Source organism: Triturus cristatus, chromosome 10 (genome assembly GCF_964204655.1).
Source record: "Triturus cristatus chromosome 10, aTriCri1.1, whole genome shotgun sequence".
Taxonomy (NCBI): Eukaryota; Metazoa; Chordata; class Amphibia; order Caudata; family Salamandridae; genus Triturus; species Triturus cristatus.
This window is the reverse complement of record NC_140593.1, coordinates 132,713,836-132,736,320: the sequence shown is the minus strand read 5'-3', so window position 1 is coordinate 132,736,320 and position 22,485 is coordinate 132,713,836. Positions and strand designations below refer to the sequence as shown.

General features: G+C 45.5%; 1 protein-coding gene across 1 annotated transcript in view; it reads left to right on the top strand.

The window, feature by feature from the left end:
• The window catches only part of ZNRF2 (zinc and ring finger 2), a 195,009-nt gene that overhangs the window by 111,249 nt on the left and 61,275 nt on the right, over nucleotides 1-22,485 (top strand). The window contains exon 2 of the mRNA XM_085630632.1: nucleotides 17,112-17,207. Within this exon, the coding sequence (XP_085486758.1) occupies nucleotides 17,112-17,207 (96 nt within the window). The remainder of the gene's footprint in view (nucleotides 1-17,111; nucleotides 17,208-22,485) is intronic.

Here is a 22,485-nt window from a genome sequence, read left to right as displayed (position 1 = left end):
TTCATAGACTCAATATATATCCAAAGTACGTTTCTCCATTTCTGTTTTGCACTTTTCGCTTTTCAAACTAAACATGTCGATCTTTCATTCCCAAACCCCCCTTGAGTGAAGAATTTCAAGACATAAAAGTTGGGCAATTTTTATACCTTTTTACTTGATATTCAATGGATAAATTGTATACATTTTCTTGTCTAATAAATAACTTGTTTCGAAATACCGCTTCAGAATGCATTTGTGTCGTTTCTACCTGCGATAGATGTCCAGCATTACTATTAAACAATATCATAGTATTCGGTTTATCCACCTTTAAAGTCTGAAAGGCTGAGTCAGCATAGCAGAAATTCTGCACATCACAGCAAATCGCATCACTAGCTCACTTCACTGAGCCATCCTGCTACTTCTGTGGAGTACCACTTTGCGTATTCTCAAATCTGCAAAATTTGCAACGCACAACTGTGCAAATTGTTAAATGATGTCAACTATCACAACATTGTTGTGCAAAACACACTCTAAACAATATCCTGATGTTTTTATGTGCGCAAAGTGTGCCCATGCCTTGGAAAAATGTGTAATAGGCAAAAATTGATTTTCGTTTTCACCATGTGTCACCTAAAATATGCGCATTTGAGTTCGAGTGGCCAACTCTTGTGATTACAATAGGTGACAGTGACAGATGCAGTGGCTCTAAAGACAGAATGCAGCAGACTGACGTCATTACTAGAACAAAAGCTAATACTGTTATTGGTGAATACTATTACAATTCATACTTGATTCTCGGGGTTATTATCATCGATATTGATAAATAAATTTACCGTACATGATTCTTTGATATGATCTAATCACCACTCTGTGCTAAATTGTTAATCTGCCCATTTCTGAATCAAGCCCATTGTCCCTCCGCGCCGTCATCCTTAGGCAGATGGTGTGCTGGGGGGCTCTTGTGTTGTTATGTTATAATATGTATTAAGCGCTCAAATGCTCCGAAAGGGCGTCTTGGCTCTGGACACATGCAGTAATTACGCTGGCTAAATGGGCCTATAGCGGGGGATTAAATAGCCAAGTTTTGATGAATTTCTGAACCCTAAGGGGGTTGGGGAGGCTTAGAGATGAAACGGAAGTTCATTGCAAGCAAAAAGCTGTGGCCACCCCAGGACGCATGTTTAAAGCGAGGTACTGGGACTGGGTACTGTTTTTGCCGAAGGGGATTGAAGTACGTGTCCTGCTGGGCCTGCGCGCATATTTTTAAAAAAGAAATGAAGCAAAGCAGCATGCATTCTCTTACCTACTACGCCTGCAGAGCTGCACTAAGGATTTATCCACGGGCCGGCGGTGACGCTGCGCAGGAGAGACTCAGACTGCCCGTGACCCAGGCCACAACAGGTCGTCACGAGACTAGAGTGCGTAGCGGTGAAGCGCGTGACGCTGCTCCGCTACGTTCTCATCACGACGCGAGGGCCGGCCGGGGCCGGGCCAAGAATGTAGCCAGGGCCGTCATTGGTAGCGCTGGCGCGCCGTGCGCGCCTTCCAGATTGACGGCCCTGGAGCAGGCTGGGGATTGGGCCAGTGAGTCGCCAGTCAGAGTCAGACAGCAAGCAACGTACTACGTATACGCGGCACCGCGCCCGCAGAGATAACGGTCAGTGAGATTGATATCATCATGTTGTTTGTGATGTTGTCATGTGTGGCTGTGGCAACAATGACGTGTTATTTATTATTTCTTGAATTTGCATTGCAAGAGTGGAGCAGCAGCGCGCGCAGTGCGCAGCGCGCTGCTTGCACTCAAACGGCCGGGCCGCGGCGGACTTTACAGGGACGGGACTTACTTCAAGACAGTTCTAACTTTATTTATTATTTATCAGTACTGTGTGTGTGTCGTGTCCCACTCCCTCAATAAATTATAAAAGGCCGCCGCAGGCAGCCGCCCTAAATGTAGTGCCGCCTGGGGCGGTCCGCCCCCACCGCCCCCCCCTAGCTACGCGCCTGGGCTGACTTCAAGGTGAGACCGTTCATAGGAAAGAAGAATGCAGTGTACTTTCTCCATGGAGCCTGCTTGTGCCTTTCTTTAATATTTTAGACATGGCCATCTCAAATGGTATCTCGTTCTTCATCTGCACAGAACATTTGCAAAGTTCCTCTTCTTTGGTGAGTCCATTTAATTTGTGAAACTGCCTTTTTAGGAACAAAGTACAAAACCACATTTTAGCATCTGCCTAACATATAGTGATCTTGGGCAATTTACACTGTTTATGGCCCATTCTCTGTCAAGCACAGGATAAGATATTTTCACAGGAAAGAGCCAGCCACATTGTAACACAATTTAACAATGCTTGGTTTTCACTTTGATGTGTAAAGTATGTGTTTTTTTTTTTTATGACTAGGATCATGATTTCAATGGTGTTGCAGTGGCACAGGTCTAGGAAACCCACAAGCGCAGTAACCTTGCAGGCACAAGGGCCATGATTTGAACTGTGCCGCAGTTGCAGTGGCACAGGAACCAAAAGCTCTAGGAAACCCATTGAAGACAGATTATTGCTGTATTTTACTACTAATCGAGCAGTCACAAGTACAGTTTCCTTGCAGACACTAGGCTCTGGATTTGAATGTGCAGTGGCACAGGAGCCAAAAGGTCCTGGAAACCCAGTGAACACAGATTATTGCTATATTTTACTACTAAACGAGCATTCAGGGGTGCCTTTTTTTAGTTACTTCGTAACCATTGCACCCAAAGTAATGCATATCCTAAAGCATCACTGTAATAAAAGCTGTATTGTAACTTGGTGGACTTTTTGGTCTACCTTCAACTTATGTTACATCCCGCACATTTATATGGCACTCTTTTCACAGTTTTTGTATGGCCTTAAAATGCTTCTGAATCTGGACACACTAACACCTTGAACAGAGCATTCTCCATTCTATAACATTAGCACTTCAGCCGTTGTAAACCCTATGTAAATACTTATAACTTACCATATGCCATTCCATACCAAGCATTGGCAAAACCAATAGGCCTCGCCTATGCGAGAACTATTGGCTTGGTCACTGCTATTTACTGTCTGTGTCAGTCAGCTTTTTTAGGTCTCGCCTAGCGACGCAGCGCATGCGCTGCTCGCCTTGGCGAGATTTATTGTTGTTGGTTTGTTGGCGGAAGGGGGACAGGACATGTGCACGCACGCAGAGGACAGGAGTTGTGCACACATACGCACATCTCCTGTCCGCACTCGCGGTGTTTGCGCCGGCAGCGTTTGAGCAGAACGAGCACATGACACGTTTTCACTCTCACGGCGACAGCTTGTAGAGGAGTTATGCACGCGTACGTACATCTCCTGTCTGCGCTCGCGGCGTTTGAGCAGAACGCTTCCTCTCTCTCAACGCACCAGGAATTCAGCACATGCAACAGCGAATAGATATTAATTGGTATTGGAGTCCAGGTATCCTTAGTGTTTCAGCGATGGGTATTGCGAGCTAGATTTATTATACTGGAATGCTCAAGTCTACTACTAACTGCTGTTCATTAGCTGCACCTCCCAGGGAGGCCTCACGTCAGGTCCAACTCACACACAGGACTTCTTTACCTCGGGCAGTCCCTCTGTCTGTTAAGGGGTTCAGCGCGCTCACACCTCGCAAGCCCTCTACTGCCTCACCACCAGTGCGGTTCTCACTGAGTGTCTGATGTGTAGGAGCATGGCAGCATCACTGTCGGAATCTGAATCACTCTCCCTTGTAACGCTCGAAACCATTGACGCATCTTGGGTTGTGGGGCTGCAGAAATAAAATTGGAGCGGGTGCTCCTCGTTCCGTCCCAGGCGAGGTTCTGCCTCCGGCCCACTCTAGCACTCTGAGTGTAGGGTCTCTCTGCAACCTCACCTGCAGGGATTCTCGAGTCCGCCTCCTGGTGCCGCAAATTCGAAGGCACTCCCCTCCCCAGTCGGAGCGCTCGTATTACAAGCAGGCATTAATTCGCGTTCAAGAGCTCCTCGTCGCTCTTTGGTGCTAGAGTCTCGGGCAGCGCAGGCGCGAGCCTGCCGGACCCGGAGCAACACAGAGAGGTGGGCAGAGGTGCTCTAGGTCATACGGGGCTCAGTCACTGGTCTCTTCTTCTGTTAGGTGGCTTACCAGTGGGGCACGTTCAAGTCCGAAGCTCATCTCTTCTTAGGTCCTTCCAGTTCCTTTTTTCTCTGGTGGCCGCCGCCATTTTGTTTTCGGGCCCCGGCAGCCTATCTCACTCTCCAAGCCACAATATTGCTCCGATATTAGGGCCCCAGCTGCGCTCATCCAGGGAGTGCTACTGGAGCAGTCTAGTTGATCGTGTAGTGACAGGATGGCACTAGGTTAGGGCCGGCCGAGCGGAACTCTGAGCAACGCTGCTTACTTCATCGGCATCAGGCCACGCTCCTTCTCGCTGCCTATCACTGTGTCATCTTGGGCAATTTTACTTCTCAGGAACCCTGACCGGCTTGGTAGTTCTTAGAATCAAACCTAGCCAAGAAGCGGTGTGCACATGGAGCCTTATTTACAAGAGGCTTGCGCCGCCTCTGTCACTTTTTTAGGCTCCGGCGGCGCTAGTCTCTCTATCATATCTACGAGGCGATGCAAAGCCACCCAGCATGCTGTTGCAAGGCCTCATAGATATGGGTCAGATTCTCAAAGGTGTCACGCAATGCAGAGCAGCACCCAAAGAGGCAGCACTGCGTGGCGTGACAGGGAGAATGCATGAGAGCGCCATTTTCAAGAGCTACGGCTCTGTCTTGCGCTGGAACTGATATGTGCAGCCATGCGTCACGCACACACCTTGGCGCGATAGTGCTCGGGGCGTGCCTGCGTCCACCATAGGTTTGGTATGGGAAGGGTACCCTTCTTGTACAAAATACTGTGGCTAGACAAGTTTGAAACCTTTTCCTACTTTGTATGTGTGCTGTACAGTGCAGCACGCATGCAAAGCCAGAAAAGAAAGGAGAAATGAAAACATCTCTCCTTCTAACGCCTGGTTTTTAGCAGCATTCATTTTTGGCTCTAAACCCTGTCTACTAAAGTTAGTTGATGGGGTTTAGCATCAGAAAGCATGGGTGATTGCATGGGAACGGCCATGTACCACCCATGTAACGCCCCTCGACGCAAAGTAATGCAAAGCGGTGATTTGCGCTGTTTTGCATCACTTTCCCATACAAACCAGCACTAATACTAATTAGCGTTGGTTTGTTAATCCCCAAATAGGTTTAGTGTCGGGTTAGCAGTATAAAAGTTATGCTAACCTCATGCTAAACCTTTGTGAATCTGGGCCATTGAGTAAGACAAAGTAGCGCCGGTCGTGTCACCTTACTATGCGTCAAGGAGGCGGTCCATGGGCGTTGCGGTGGGCTTTCCCATGCAACACACATGGATTTTGATGCTGCCCCAGATTCACAAAATCATGTAAACCTGGGGCATCGCCAAAACCTTACGCCTCCCCAGAGCAGGCGTAACAAGGAGAAATATGTTTGTTTCTTTTCGGTTTTATGTCGAGCCTGGCCAGCACATGCACTGCTCTGCAAGCCATGCTGTATTGAGTTGGGGATTTGAAGCCCCGCCCACTCGTTGTCCTTTAGAAATGCTGGTTTCTGATTCCTTAATCGCCTTGTTAGTCCCTCCTTAGTACAGCCTTGTCTTCATTTGAAACCTCCCATGGCAACTGGTCCTTTTCCTTTTGTTGCGACACGGTATGTTTTAATTTGTCTTTAAGCACTATTTTCTTTGATAGGCTTGTCCTACTGCAGTCCCGACGTGCTTTCCTTACATTCAGCGCGCCATGCACGCTTTTACTTTCAAAGCAGCCGGGGCAATGTCGGGCGCTTGTTTGCAACGCCATAGGTCTCACATTTACAGAGCTTGAGCTATTTGCATTGTAAATATTTTTTTTATTGTGAAAGCCCCCAAGCCGCACTTTCACGTGCATGAAGGCAGCGTCCCTTTCTTTGGAAGAGCCCAGTCTAAGGAAAGGTGCGTGGCGCTATTAAAGTGTAACCTCGGCATGTGGGCTTTTGCACCAAAAAAAAAATGTGTTTGACAAACTGATGCTTTTTAGGTTTCGCCTGAGCCAGCGCATGCGATGCTCTGGCGAGACTTTTAGTTAGTGGGCTTCAAAAAAGCCGACCACAGCTTTTTGTGTGGCATAGAGCGTGCGGTTACGTGCACAAGCGTGCGCGCCTCGCTTCGCTTCTCCGTCTCGCGCAATGCTCCTCCCCTCCCCCACCACAGAGCGCGTCTCGCGGACAGTCTACCACATGAGTGAGTCCAACTTCTATTTCTGCAACTGTGGCCATCTTCCCTCTGGAAACAGAGTGTCCTTCCTCCAGTATCAATGAGATGTGCTTGCTCTCTGGTTCTCTGGTTGTGATCAGCTTGTGTCCTTCTGTGTCTTTGAGTCGGGCTTGCTCTCCAGGTTTGACCAGCCTGTGTCCCTCCTATGTGTCTATGACCCGTGCTTGCTCTCCGGCTATGATGAGCGTGTGTCCTTCCTCTATCTCTGATCAGCGAGGTCAGTTCCCGGAAGTGATTGGAGAGGTGTGTTAGTGACACACACCGGCACCATACTGCGGGCTGCCGTGTGCGGGGCGAGGGCCGCCCTATGGAGGGTGATTGACCCTGTGGGTCGCAGGCTGTCTGTCTTACATATGGTTCTGTGCCCCCTCCTGTCTGTCATACTCAAGCGTTGCCCTTCGTGTCCCCAGCTCAGCCCCTGTTTTGGGTTTACCCCGACTATGCCCCCCGTCTCTAGACCTTAAATTTGCCCCCATCCACCGGAACCACGCTCGTCCTGCTCAGGCGTGTATGTGTGATCCATACTCTTACGCTGCCCAAGGCTGTACCCTGTACTCAGTCTTGTCTCCTTATATTCTTCATGCTCCACCTGTCCCCATGTGTGAGAAAGGTCATTTCCACATCGTCGTGCCACAAACTTGTTCCTTAGCTCCGGCCCTGAATGTTTGCATTGCATTTTCGGTGCCCACTTGTCTTTTGTCCTAGCGTTGCCGCAACTGGTCCCTCTCTCTCTCTCTCTCTCTCTCTGCACGGATACAAGTGTGTAGGGTCTTAGAGGTGGCAAGCCTCGTGTTGGTGTTCTCCTACCATGCCTGTTTCCTTGGGAGGTGAGTGACGCGCTGAGGGGGGCACCGCTCACATTTTCTAATATAGTGATAGGGAGCTACCTGTTAGTAGTAAAATTGTAATTACTTTTGTGGTTGCCCCGGAGTTGTGGGCGTGTATTTTGTTTTTCAATAGTCCCTTTTCCTTTATTACTTTCTTTCTGCTACCTTTCTTTATTTTTATTTTCTTGCCCTACTGTTTATGTAACATACGCAGTTAAAACAGTATATTGAGATATGTTCATAACTGATGGAAATATGTACACTCTTGCGTGTTAGGGTCAGTGTTACCTTTTAAAAAAAAATGTAAAAAACGTTTTTGAACAATTTTCATGAAAAATTCACAAGTTGTGAGGTCTTTCTGCATAAAAAGAACGTTATTTGACATTACCTAGATGTGTGAAGTACTTGACCTTTATTTATATCATATATGACAAGTGCTGCATTGTAGGGTGCACTGTAAAAAGCTGTGTTTCATTAGCCGCTGTTAACTATGAACATAACTGTGGTTTTGTGGTTGTTTTTTGTGATTGTGTGAGCATGGCTGTGTAAAGCGGCGACAGGACTGCATACCTTGATATATGCTCATAAAGCATTAGTGGATACAAAGCATCCCATGCCATACAAACAGAATGGTAATGTGCTGGGCAACTTGAAGTGGCTTTTGCAGTTGCAAATGGGTTAAGCGTGCTTATGTGGCTTCACGATGTATTGTAATTACGTTCTAAAAGCTTCCCTTATTAATCATACGGAATACATGCTCATTGTGTGATAAAGCAATACAGTGTCTGGTGTTGATCTACATATTAACTACATTTGGCTTTGGTTAGGGCGGCACAGCACCCAGGATAATGTGCTGCATAGCTAATCACTTATAAGGTCACAAAAGCGAGACCTATTGTCTATGCCAATGCTTGTTTTGTAAAAGCCCCCATGCCTCAGTTTCACTTTAATAGCGGCCACGCACCTTTTGTTAGACACTGCTTTTTTAAAGAAAGGGGCACGGCCTTCATGCACGTGACAGTGTGGCATGGGGGCTTTAACAACAACAAAAAATACTTATAATGCTATAGGTCTCACATTTGCACGAGTTAAGCTGTTAGCATTTACAATGCCAATAGTTCAAACTCTGGTAAATGCGAGACCTATTGCATTGCAAATGCTTGTTACATTACTGTCAGCCATTTGCAACATAACTAAGAAAACAGTAGCAAAGCCAAATTTCACATAGGCAAAACCTGTTGGCTTTGCCAATGCTTGTTATAATAGCCACTTAATAGTCATATCACAGCCACTATTGATCAAACCTGTGTAATTACATCTTGCCAAAGAAAGAACAGCTGAGCTAAACCAACGACAAATGACTCCTGTACAATTCGCTGATGGAGCCAATAGCTCAAGTCCTGCATGAGAGATGCATTTTATTTCCTACAAGGCTTATTTCCGAGTCTTAATCTCTCTGCTGTCTTGTGTGTTCCTTGTATACCTCCGTTCCGTCCCATAGTTAAGACCTAAACTCACAGAAAAGGCCTCAGAACATCTCTATTTTGTAAGGCATTTTCGAGGAGGTGGCCTCATTTGTACGACAATGCTGGGCCAAGTTTCATCCGTTCTCCAGGCAAACCCTTGCCCCGGAAGTCATGAAATAAGTTTCAATTACCTAAAAATATTGTTTATTTCTATGTAACACGGAAACAACGTTGATTGCTCTGTTCTGCGCGCCTCTCTCTTCTACTGCGCCTCTCTCTCTCTCTCTCTCTCTCTCTCTTCTACTGCGCCCCCCTCTCTCTCTCTCTCTCTCTCTCTCTCTTCTACTGCGCCCTCTCTCTCTCTCTCTCTCTCTCTCTCTCTCTCTCTCTCTCTCTTCTACTGCGCCCCTCTCTCTCTCTCTCTCTCTCTCTCTTCTACTGCGCCCCCCCCCCTCTCTCTCTCTCTCTCTCTCTCTCTCTCTCTCTCTCTCTCTTCTACTGCGCCCCTCTCTCTCTCTCTCTCTCTCTCTCTCTTCTACTGCGCCTCTCTCTCTCTCTCTCTCTCTCTCTCTCTCTCTCTCTCTCTCTTCTACTGCGCCCCTCTCTCTCTCTCTCTCTCTCTCTCTCTCTCTCTCTCTCACACTCTCTCTTCTACTGCGCCCCCCCCTCTCTCTCTCTCTCTCTCTCTCTCTCTCTCTCTCTCTCTCTCTCCTACTGCGTCTCTCTCTCTCTCTCTCTCTCTCTCTCTCTCTCTCTCTCTCTTCTACTGCCTCTCTCTCTCTCTCTCTCTCTCTCTCTCTCTCTCTCTCTTCTACTGCCTCTCCCCTCTCTCTCTCCTACTGCCTCTCTCTCTCTCTCTCTCTCTCTCTCCTACTGCCTCTCTCTCTCTCTTCTACTGCCTCTCTCTCTCTCTTCTACTGCCTCTCTCTCTCTCTCTCCTACTGCCTCACTCTCCCCTGGATTTATTTTTAAAATATTTGGTTCATTGAGCATAACGTTCATCGTTTAATCGCCATAGTAAGGAGATAATCACACCTGGAGACGAGGAACTAGGAAGTGAGGGAATTCTGCCAAATTAAAAGTACGCTGGACACTTGTTTCAATCCTTTTGTTGGGATGGTTACAGTTTCTTGCGTCCCTTACTAACCTAACCGCCTCATCTCTCATATCCTAGAGAGTAAAGCTTCCGGGTCATGCAGAGGGGAAAGAGCAGCTTGTTCCTAATTTACATTCGCTGCAGTCCTGTGGAAATGATGGTTGGAAACTTACCTTTAATAAATCTGTCAAGGGATGTATTAGTACTGTAGGTGTTAGTTGATTATTATAGGCTCTGCCGCAAGTACATTATGGCGTCAGTTTAGGTGTTCAGAGCATAGATGAACAAGCTTTTTAGGTCTCGCCTGGCGTAGGCTGCGCAGACATGCACAGTCTCGCTGGCGAGATTTAATGATTTAGGGTAGCTTTCACTAGCGGGGTTTAAGCCCCGCCCCTCTTTTCCATTGGCTGGCGTCACCGTTTATGGTAAGCGGTGGCCAGCCATTGGAAAAGAGCTTCCAGTGACGTACACTTTTCTCTTTTAGAGCCGTCCCAGTTGGACTGGCTGCCCCGACTTACTGCTGACGTAAAAGGTTGATCATCTTTATGGGGCCAAACACATGGCCCCATAAATATAAGAAACCTTTTAGCACAAAAGGAAGTAAGGCGAGCCAGTCCAACTGGGACGGCTCTAAAAGAGAAAAGTGTCTCTGGCTTCTCTGGTGACTTTAACAACCGTGGGCGCTATACCCCGACATTGTCACGTGAGAGCTTGTGTCTCACTCTTCACCAACCAGCAGGAAGTGCGTGAATCTTCTGGGAGCGAGGGGCACTTATGGAGGGGAGAGAGTGTATCCCCCTCTGAGGCACGTGACAGTGTGCACGTGTGAGGGCGTGTGAGATCCGCAGAGCCGTGTTTTTTGTCTTGCAATTTTATATAGCTCGAACTCAACCCGGAGGTATCATGGCGCTATACACGAGCACCAGCTGTTGCAGACGGGCACATCCATGTTTTGTTAGGTGTGGGGAGATGAAGTGATTTGTCCAGAATCACAAGAGGTTGAGCCGCAGAGACTCGAACTTGGTAACCCAGCTTCGATGTCATATGCTCTAACCACATCTTGATGAGTCCAGCCTGCAGGGACAGGGGCCCATGTACTTTCACTCCAGAGTGTGTCACTCTTAAGTTTGTCAGTCCTGTGTGTCTCTCCTGAGGTTATCACTCCTGGATGTATCACTACTGGGTGTGTCATTACTGAGGGTGTCACTCCTGAGTGTGTCACTGGGGCGTGGGGAGAGCAAACCACCCCGTACTGGTCACCGTGTTCTATTTGTATGACGATGCTTATTTAAACCCGAGATGCGCTTGGTGGGCGCTATACCCGACTTTGTCATGTGAGAGCTTGTGTCTCACTCTTCGCCAACCAGCAGGAAGTGCGCGAGTCTTCTGGGAGCGAGGGGCACTTATGGAGGGGGAGAAGAGTGCATCCCCCACGAGCAAGAGAGCATCTCTGAGGCCCGTGACAGTGAGTGCACGTGTGAGGGCGTGTGAGATCCGCAGAGCCGTGTTTTTTGTCTTGTAGGTTTATATAGCTCGAACTCAACCCGGAGGTATCGGAGCGCTTTACACGAGCACCAGCTGTTCCAGACTGGCACATCCATGTTTTGTTAGGCGTGGGGAGATGAAGTGATTTGCCCAGAATCACAAGAGGTTGAGCCGCAGAGACTCGAACCTGGTTACCAAGCTTCGAGGTCGTACGCTCTAGTCGTTAGGCCACATCTTATTGATGCGGCCGCTAGACGCGATATGTGGTGGGGGAGGGGGAGAAGCAGGAGTTGTGTGTGCGCGTGGCCAATGCTAGGAAAAACAAGCATTGAAAATGCAATATGTCTCGCCTTTGATTAAGTTAAAGCAGTTTGCTTTGCTAATGGTATTGTGTAGCACTGCAAATGGCTTTAACTTAATAAAAGGCGAGACCTATTGCATTTTTAATGCTTGTTTGTACCAAGGATCTTAGTAACTGTTCTAGTTTGAAAATAATGTTTTTGAACAGTAAGTTGATTTAAAGTTGAAAGAAACATCCTCTTGCTTTTGACCCTTTATCAAAGGGTTTCGAATCAAGTCACATTGCAGCATTTGAGTATGTTCTCAGTTAAGGCAAATTAGCACAGATTGGTATCACTAAACTAGGCCAAGGTTTGATCTACGAAGCCCTTTGTGTTTTTTAAAGACTGTTGAGGACAAGAAAATGGAGGATCAGGGTATTCAACTTTACATTGAGAAATGTTCAATTTTTAGGTCTGGGCTTTAAACAGCTTTGTCTGTTTCTCCAGGCTCAAGTACTGAAAAAATTTCATAAATAAAAATACTTGCAGAGTGGCTTGGGTCAGCCCTCTTCGTCCACTGGGCTGTTCAGCTGCCATTCACATTTTGCTTTCTCCTACCACAGCAGGCAGCATGGGGGAGTGGGTCAGCCCACATAAAGCTCTTGTATCATGAGTGACTGTATACCCATGATGACATGTGAATATCCGCTTAAAAAGAAGTGCCCTTCAGTGACAACTCTGATGGGTCAGCACTTTATTTTGCCTTAGCTTTCCCCCCATCCTTATCCCTTTTTCTAATTTTTATCTCTTTAGTTAGGCTTGTGGTTTAAAGAATGTCTTCAAACAATGTACAGTAATTAAAAGCCAGTAATACATTTTGTGTCAGTAAGATTCAGATTTCCCTGTGATGTGCATTAAAACTACGAAGCGTATCTGTGCCTATTCTAAGCACACCTGCCTGCGACGTAGGATCCATATCATTCTTCTAATTTTTGTTTAAAATTGTATTTTAAACATTTGCTGCAAAACAACATACAAAATTCCACAAGGTCACTACCAGATTTCTTTTGTATTCATCTTTCCTTGAAACCACCTTCAGTGGGGTCCAGCCCCTTTCTCATTCCCCTCCCGATTTACTGCACACCGCTCCATGTCCATCAACCTCATACCAACAAGGGACAAAGTCCAGGACAGTGGTAGTATTATTTCTTGGATGTATTCAGCGATCCGTCGCTATCCCGCAGCAGTCCATAGTGTTGACTCTAGTTTCCCCATATTCGATCAATCCTTTGGAGGCGCTCCTCCCTCTGTAGACCACTCTCTCTGCTTCCATACAATGGGTCATCCCCATCATCTCTCTGGTGGGGAGGGTTGTTGGATTTTCCCACTGGTGCGCTGTGTGTCTCTTAGCCAGGACAAACCCACTCGAGGACAACAGCAGCTGTTTCCTCTGTAGGTCCAAGTCTCCAGAGATACCTAACCGGGCAAGCTGCGGGGTCGACCGGTACTCCTAGGATCTCAGACATGCGGGCTGTGCTATTGGTTTCCAGTTGTTTCCTATTCTCTGACCGGACCAAGCTAATACTATCTGGGGCCTCACACCTCGGGCATTTGGGAGAGGGGGCTCTACCCGTCCTGTGTAACCAGTTCCTACTCTAGTCCTTCCTATAGTGGATTTTCAGCTGAATGAGCCTCCTGCTCGCTTCAATTGGTTCCTCAAATGGGTGCATGTGTGCTGCCTCCCAGTCTACATTTTCCAGTTCTCCGATTTCATGTTACCAATTTTTCCCCTGGGATTGAAGGGTGTTGGGCCTATTGTGAAAGAGTGTTTGGTTTGTTAACAAAACCACCTTTGCTGTCAGTTCCTCCCCCAGTATCCTGTTTTCTATGGGGCTGCTGCCTTCCATGTCTTTCCAGATTGTCAATCAAGGATTTATAAAGCGTTACAAATCACCCGTGAGAGTCTCGAGGCGCTGGAGTTGCTAACTACTTCAACTGTGGATTACGCCTGTAAGGCGTGCCGTTGTTGGTAATAGTGGAACTTTTGAGGGGGGTCCAGGTGATATTCATTCCTTAACCTTCTAAAGCGGTATATGCTCTCCTTTCCTGCTAAGTCTCCCAACCTAGAAATGTGTATTAGGTCTCATTTCGTGTATCCCACCAGGTTCTGCATTTCTTTCAAGAGGTATCCCACCCGCAAAAATAACTTTTTTGAGGTTTAAATTGTAGAACTTGCTTAGGCTGCTATGCCCGGCTTTGGGAAGTGATTCAGAGGGGGTTCCACAGAAGTCAAAAGGTTAAGAACCACCGTTCAAATCAGATGAGCCTGAAGAATTTAATGGGTAGGCTTTTCCCGAAGACCATTTTAGATCTTTCACACATATGCTTTCATGCAGAATGCAAAGGCATTTCAGTCGATTCAACAGATGAAGTTATTCTCTCGATTAACGTACATGTTAATACATTCTGAGGCCAAGAGCAAGGCTCTGGCATTGAGTATCCTTGATCTTGGCCAGGCCATGGTAAATAAAAATGGCATTAGTTCATCCTTCAGTTTAGCAGGGCTCTGATTAAGTTGGCACTTGAAGCTTGGGGTTGTAAGGACTGTGATTCGGTAACGAGTGTTAAGGTAGAACATTCTATAATAGTGCTCCGCTATGTTTGTAGATGGTACGTCATCTAGAGATACTCCCAGGTTTTTCAGCTTTGAGCTGATTGAAAGGTTCTGTCCGGTGTCCCTCTGTGGATCTGTAAATAGCCTGTCTTCTAGAGTTACTGTAATGTTTTCACCTTGGAGCTGATCAAGGGATCCTGTCCAATGATCCTCTGGGGTTGTATAAGGCTTGTCAGCCAGAGTTACTCTCAGATTGTTTACCTTGGAGCTGATCAAGGGATCCTGTCCAATGATCCTCTGGGGTTGTAGATGGCTTGTCATCCAGAGTTACTCTCAGATTTTTCACCTTTGAGCTGATTGAAAGGTCTGGTGCGTTGCTCCTCTGTGTACGTGTAGATGGCGTGTTTTCTAGCCTTACTCCCAGTTTTTCACCTTTGAGTGATCGAAAGGTTCTGTCCAGTGCTCAAGAGTTCCTCTCAGTTTTTTATCCTGAAGGTGATTGAAGGGTCCTATCCAAAGCGTTAGTTGATGAGCCTTTATAAGTGGTAAATTCTTTGGTAATCCTAAGAGAACTATATATCTGGCAGGCACCCCCTGTTAAGTTAGTGCCAGCTCTGCTGTAACATAACTTGGATTAGCTTTGTAGGGAGTCAGACGGGGAATGTAAAGGTTCTTATTCGGATGGGTCAAGTTTGCGACCTTCTCTTGGTGCTCTGGAGGTCAGTGATTGAGCGCTCAGTTACAGCGCCCACTTGATCAAAGCAGGAAGAGGAACGGGCTGACTGCTGCAGGGCAGCGCGCATCCTTGGTAATTGGTGACAAACACGCAAATTAAATGTGGAGCTAATGATAATGGGTGGCTTTGTTTACAATACAAAAATGGTTTATGCTACCAAGGGATGTCGTAGATTGAGCTAAAACCTGTGTATCCAGTTTGTGAAGAGCGATTGAGGGCTGCTTGTTTATACGTTTCTGCATTTGATCGAGGTTTTAGAACCGACCCTTTGAATGTGTAGCTGACAAAGACCTTTATATATAACGTCATTGACCCCGCACCCTCTTCGTGAGCTGTGCAGCCCGCTTGAGGTGTCGAGACTTCACCTCATGATTGTGCCGTGTGTTCTTTGGAATCAGGCCACCGGGACGTTAAACAGCCCTTTAATACATTCGACCACTAATAGTGTGCTGGTGTTTTTTGTGTTTTCACTCATAGCTCCCATGGGTGCTAACATTCGCTTTTGTTTTCAGATTCTCTGTAGTGTAAAAACTAATAAGCATTGGCATAGCCATTGGGACCCTATTAGTGTTTAGCCATGCAATAGTTGCATAACTAAATACTTATAAGGTCCCAAAAGCAAGACCTATTGGCTATGCAAAGTGAAAGCGAAAGTGAAAGTGATCGCGATCGCATTCACGATGAAACATCAAAGCGGCCCTGCGGCCGTGAAAGTAATTGCGGTAAAGCGCGGCGCGCGCGCACATGCACTGTAGCTCTAGGTTGGCCTGGTAGCACTTTTTGGAGCCCTCTCAATAAGTCTCGCCAGACAAGCGTATGCGCTGGGTCAGGCGAGACCTAAAAAGTTTAGGGTTGGTAGCCAGGTGTCTCTGTGGTTAGGAGTACAGTTCCATGCCGTGTCGGTTACAGCCGCAAGGGTAAAATGTGTGTGTACATTTAACCCCTCATTGACACCGTTCAGTCCCCGCCAAGTCTGGCTAGGGACACCTTTATCTGCCCCTCAAAGCTTTTGAAATCAGCATCGCGAGGCACGTTGTCCGCTCCCTCTCGGCTACTGGTAGTTTTAATCGTCATTCGCACATTGATCAGCCCACATTTACTGATTGTTATTAACTAGTTATCGCACAACGTGCAACTTTACAAAAACTTCATTATAACAAGCATTGGCATAGCCAATAGGTCTCGCCTTTGGGACCTTATAAGTGTTTAGCCATGCAACATTTGCATAACTAAACACTTATAAGGTCCCAAAAGTGAGACCCATTGGCTATGCCAATGCTTGTTTTACCTGCTGCAATCTATTGAAGCCTCACGGAGAACATCAAAGCGACCCTGCAGCAGCGAAAGTGATCGCGATCAAACGTCAAAGCGGCCGCGAAAGTGAAAGTAATCGCGGTAAATCGCGACGCGCGCGCCCGCGCACATGCACTGTAGCTCTAGGCTGGCCTGGTAGCACTTTTTGGAGCCCTCACAAAATGTCTCGCCAGACCAGCGCATGCGCTGGGTCAGGCGAGACCTAAAAACCAAATGAACGGTTCTTACAAGGTGAATCGTGCAGCAGTCTGAAATAAAATCCATCCCCAATGATGTGATGGAGTGATTCATTGAAGGGGCACCTGCGGATTCATTGCAAGACGTCCGTATGGCAATCTTTACATTTTCCACTCGATACGATATTGAACTAGGTGCAACGCACACATTTTAAGGTAGACCCCATATATTGCGATACAACGAGCGAGACGTGCTGTGTGCTTTCTGATCTATATGACGGTTGTGCAGCTCTAGTCGAACCTATCTACAGGTGTCTTATGTAGGGTATGCCTAATTAGGATCCAGCTGTCTTTCTATGCACCCATCCGTTCCTTCATACACTCACTTATCCATATGCTCATCATTTATTCACACCCTTACTCGTAACCTCATCCATGCCCTCATCCATGCCCCTGTGCTGACTGACGCATCCAATCACTGATTCATCTCCTCATCCGTACGCTGACTCATCCATGCACTCATCCATGCTCTCACGCATCCATGCGCTGACTCATCCATTCTTTCAAGCATTCGATCACTCTCACATTCGGCTTCCCATTAATTCATAGATTCACCCATCCATACATTCACTTCCTTCAGTCAATTAAGAAGCACTGTTACTTATTAAAAAGCCTTTCTAATTGGCTTTGCAATGCTGTTGTATCCTGCTACCTCGTACACATTGGAATTATGTTGGAAATATGTCCTCTGAAATAACTGCAATTTAAAATCGTGCGAAGGAATTGATCCTAACCAAAATGTCTCTCTGATTTGTTTTGAAGGTTTCAAGTGCCCGGTCTGCTCGAAGTTTGTCTCGACAGATGAAATGGATTTGCATCTCGTGATGTGCTTGACGAAGCCCCGGATAACGTATAATGGTAAGACGACCATGGCTGAGTTCATTCACAAACCAGACCAATATCACGGTCCTTGAGCACTTCTTGGTTTAGTCGAAACTATGTGCAGCCTTTCTTTTTACTGACTGTTTGCAAGTTGAGCAGCGCAACACATGCAAGCAGGCGCCAAACGAGTTATACATCTTCTGCTCTGAAACATATACATCTTGCACCTTGGCTTTCATTTCAAGACTGCTTGCCATCCTTTCCAAACATACGCACCTCTGCAGTTCTAGCGATGAAAAATTTGCTTTCTGGGCATTAACTTTCTAGTGTAGGCGGTGGCAATTTGCAACTGTTTATTACATTGCGTTGAGCAACTGGTGTAGTTTTTGGATCCGACGTGGAAGCAGAGAAGACGCACTGGCCTTCAGGCCTCCGGAGTTAACTGGGAAGGTGCAGTGGTTGAGGCCTCTCATATTGACCTCTGTGGACACAGCCTTCGGCCCCACCTACAATAGCCGGAGAACTCTTGGCGTATAAGCAGGCTCGGCAGTTCTCAGCCACTCAGCACCATGGACCGCGGTGCTTTATCTCGAATCCAGGAACCCCACATGATCCAACATGTTGGCATACACACCATATCGATGGAGAAAGTTATATTTGTTTATGGTTTTCGAAATTTATATTAAAATGGTCTGCATTTTTGCATCCACATTAGGCATTTTTTCTACAGGTTTGTTTATTGCTCTTCTGAGCTTTAGCTCAAGTCTCCAAGAAAAGTTCTTCTCTAAAGCAGGCTGATCAGTTGCGCTCCCCTTCCCGACCCCCCCCCCCTTTCTAACCCAAGGTGGGCTTTCTATTGTCCTTCAAACCAATCCACTTTTCATCCAGTGCATTGTATATAATATTTAGTAATTATTCGTTTAACGTAAAATATTCTTGTGTGTTATTCAGAAACCCATTCGATACCTCATTGACAAGTTTGGTAACATAAAGATCATCTCTGGTTAGACGCCTTTCTCTCATAACCCTACTGACCGTTATTGACAGTCCGATAGATCCCGTTCCCACATTTCTCTTTTTAAACTTCAGTGCTGTTTCACAACTGTAGTTTGACGGCATTAAATCGAGGTCCTTTCCAGTCAGTATAGAGGAAGCTGTAAATGCTGTGACACCACGATGGCCAAGGCTGCAGAAAACTTCATTAAGGTCTAATACTGTACCAAGCGGTGACAATCCTGCTAATTAAAAAGCCTGCACTAGATCCTCTTGAATGTTCCATTTGCGCTTGGGTGTCCAAACACTAATGCATGTAGGACATTACAGATTTGAAACTTCTTGGAGGCTTGTGAGTTTTTGCATGAATGAAGTTTCTGTCCTTTTCATAGGAGCATACATATTCAGGGAAAAGTTTGTAGCTTGGTGCAGTGCCTGTCAGTTGGACCTATTGCAGGAAAATCTGTTTGGTATGTTCTTCTTTGCTTTTGGTCCAGCAGGTCTTGATTTTTTTCTCCTCCCATTGGCATTAACTACTCAAGCTGCGGTCCAGCCGAAGGTGGTGATGGCTTTTCATGTTGGACAAGCCATCATGTTTCTGTCTTTCCTTCCTTCCTTCCTTTGAAAGAGGAAGAGAGACTCCATTATTTTGAACCCAGGCAGACACTCGTTGGTTATATCAATCGCACCAAAGAACATCAGGTTGTCTATTAGTTCATGGAGATTCTATGCAGCAAAAAAGGATAAGGTGGTGCATCAATGGACCATCTCTTAATGGATAGGCCACCTGCATTAATATCTGCTGTCCACTGGCTACAAACTAGCCTCTAGAAGGCCTAAGGGCCCACTCCTCCTGGGCCACGGCAGTTTCCACTGCTTTGGCACGTGTAGTGCCTGTCCTGGATATTTGTCACACCGCTATGTGGGCATCTGTGGACATGTTCACAAAACCCAACTGGCTTGACAGGCAGTTCCTTTGTGATAGGTGTTTTGCCCGCTTAGTCCGCCAGAACCTTTTAGTCTGAGTCATTCCACAGACTCACCACGTTGGGAGGTACTGCTTCGGTATCTATTCACAAGGTGAGGAATTTGCCATTAGAAGTATACATCAGAAGAACAAGTTACTTACCATCTGTAACACTCCTTCTGGTGGATACTCGATCTAACCATAGATTCCTCACTGCCCGCCCACCTTAAAGTTATGTGGGATGGTATTTTCAATCTAAAAAAGATCCCAGTCTGTGAATCGGCAGACTGGTTCGTACAGTTTACCAATGTGCTCCCTGCCTGAAGGTGCAGAATACTTCATGAATGAAACATCGTAAATCTGCATGGGCAGCGATTTGTATCACTGATTGAAGGATAAACATATTTAATGATTATCTCTTTTTTGTGATCACTATGAGCTGTGAATCAATGCCGCTGTGTACATTTTATTCCCCCTGCCTGGAACAGCAAATAATAATGTACACCATCTGAAAGTCCCAGCTAGTTTTGTTAAAGAAATTTCCTGGTGAATCCTAAAATAAGTTTCCAAAGCCTTCTACTGTATCAATACGAGGATAACCATCATTTCCACGGGTGAAGGATCTATGCCCGATGACCTGAGAGAATTGGTTGGAAGGGTCACTCATACAAAAAAAAGAAATAGGTTCTTATCAAGCAGACTCGTAGCTTGCTCTAAGCACCTCCGGCTGGTGCCCTGTCCTTTCCAGTTGGATTGCGGATCTAGTGCTCAAACGAGGCAGTCTTGCTATCTGTCAGGAATAGCATTCTACGCCCAGGCCAAGAATAAATAATGGCCCTTTCAGGTCATCAGTGTAGCTTTTGGGTTGGTGGATCATTCTACACTAGCAGAATCCCAGGACTAAGGTCACAGTACTATCTTATTGAGTATTTGAAATAAATGATTAAACACGCTAAATGCAGGTTGGAGATTAGAAGAGCTGTGGTAGTGATTCGGTTTTGTTAGGTTATTATGATCCTGCCTCCAGGGCAGATTCCATTCGACAAGCTGTGTAAAAGTCTGCTTTTTTGCAAAGTGCTAAGCAGAAAGAACCTCATTCACCGACTTGCTACCTTTATCAGTCATGAATGTAGGAACTATGGATTGTGAGAGTAATAGTTTATGAAAGCACAAGTAGCTGGGTTCAAAGGGTACTGCTTTAGCAGCAAGAGGATGCCCATAAGATCTTACATGTACAGTTATTGTTGTCAGCAGAGACATTACCTTCTTACATGTCAATGGTCTATGCCAGCGGGAGTCAACGTCTGGCTTCTTGCCTGTCCAACAACCAGCAAAACTTGATGAACAACCATGACAAGATATTTTTTAATAAAAACTATTTTTGTTTTGTTAACGCTTTTGTAGCCTTTTCAGGAAAATATTGATTAGGTTTATAAAGTAATGACGTTATATTGAAAAAACACAGTGATTCGGTCATAAAGGAGAACAACGAAGGTATATAGTTAGGAAAGATTAGAGATTTATTCATATGCAATAGGGTTTTAATCCTAGTTTGTGATACAGATGTATGCAATGAATTATTGATATTGTTTTTATTGGATTTTATTGGCTTATCAAATTAGCGTTTTTAATTAAAGGATAGATACTTTTGCAATTAACCGGCTTCATTGTAGGATTAATAGAATGAAAGAGTAATGGTGATCATGGGGTGTGTCTTTCGTTGATAACTGACATAAGTGAGACAAGAGGGTCTCTTTCTTGTGTTGACAGATTGAGCTCGTGGCCACCTACATTTTAGGCAAGTTTGATTTTCAGCTGATAAATTGGACCCTATTAATCTGCAGTATTTGCACGTTGTTGATCTACACCTCAGTGATTGATGAGGTCTCCTCCATATTCACAAGAAGATCATCCCATAACCGTACTCCGTTACGAGAGCCAGCATGTATGAAATGAGGGTCCGAATGATAGTTGTGTGCCACTGCTTCTGTCCTATTGAATGCTGGAGCGATTATTCCGTAATCTGGATAGGATTGAATGCCAGAGCGAATATTCGGTAATCTGGATAGGATTGAATGCCGGAGCGAATATTCCATAACATGGATAGGATTGAATGCCGGAGCAAATATTCTATAATCTGGATAGGATTGAATGCCGGAGCTAATATTCCATAATATGGATAGGATTGACTGCCAGAGCAAATATTCCATAATCTGGATAGGATTGAATGCCGGAGCTAATATTCCATAATATGGATAGGATTGAATGCCGGAGCTAATATTCCATAATATGGATAGGATTGAATGCGGAAGCGAATTTTCCAAAATATGCATAGCATTGAATGCTGGAGAGAATATTCCATAATATGGATAGGATTGAATGCCGGAGAGAATATTGCACGATATGCATAGTGCATCTCATATTGGAATTGGGTAGACGGACTTCGTTTTAAGTATGCATATTGTTGAAAGGCTTGACCTGCGTCACCCAAAAATATGTACTGCTGTCGATTCAATTTGTAAGATGACATTTTGAACTGGTGCATGGGTAATATTTTTAAAACTGATGGCTTTTAAAGAACCAGTCAACATTAGATGTGCCTTGACTGTGTCAGGCTTGGCCAATCACCCCTCCAAGTTAGTGGTATTAATGTTCCACCAGTGACGCCGGGTGTCAAATGTAAAAGTTGCTCATGTTTTGAAGGTGTTTAGTTTATGCAAAGGGTGCGATGAAAAATTTGCATTCACTTACGCATTTTTTATGGTCCAGAAATAGCGCATATTGCTTAAGTTTAGTGAAAGCGTTTTTCTCTTGTTAAGTATGCAGCCTTTTTTTCATTGGGAAGTGTGTGTTTTTAGTAAAAGGCAAGAGCTCTTTAATTTGCTTTTAACTTCATTTGTTTGTCTAGAACTATCCTACGCGTACAGACCAGAACACACAATATGACGGCGGCCAGGAACTAAACTTATCCAAGTTTGTGAAAGGAAAATACGAGTTGCACAGCAGCGAATGAGAAACAAAAGTTAAGCTTATCTCTCGTAAGCAATATGGCATTCAACGCAATAAGTTTCACAGCGTAAAGAGGGTTACACCACTCGGGACGAATAAACTGAGCAATACATGAAATGAAATGTGAAATGTGAAATGTTTATTTCGTGCAATGTCATGAAATAAACAACTCGTGGCATTTCAGTCTGCCACTCTTTTACACACATTCGTATGAGGCCTTGTTGAGCAGATTAGGTCATACCTAAGTGTGCGTGTTTAAAATAAATAAATAAATTTAGCCTAGTCCAACGTATTGATCACGTGATTAAAATAGCAATTATTAACGTTCATTATACTTTTGTATTG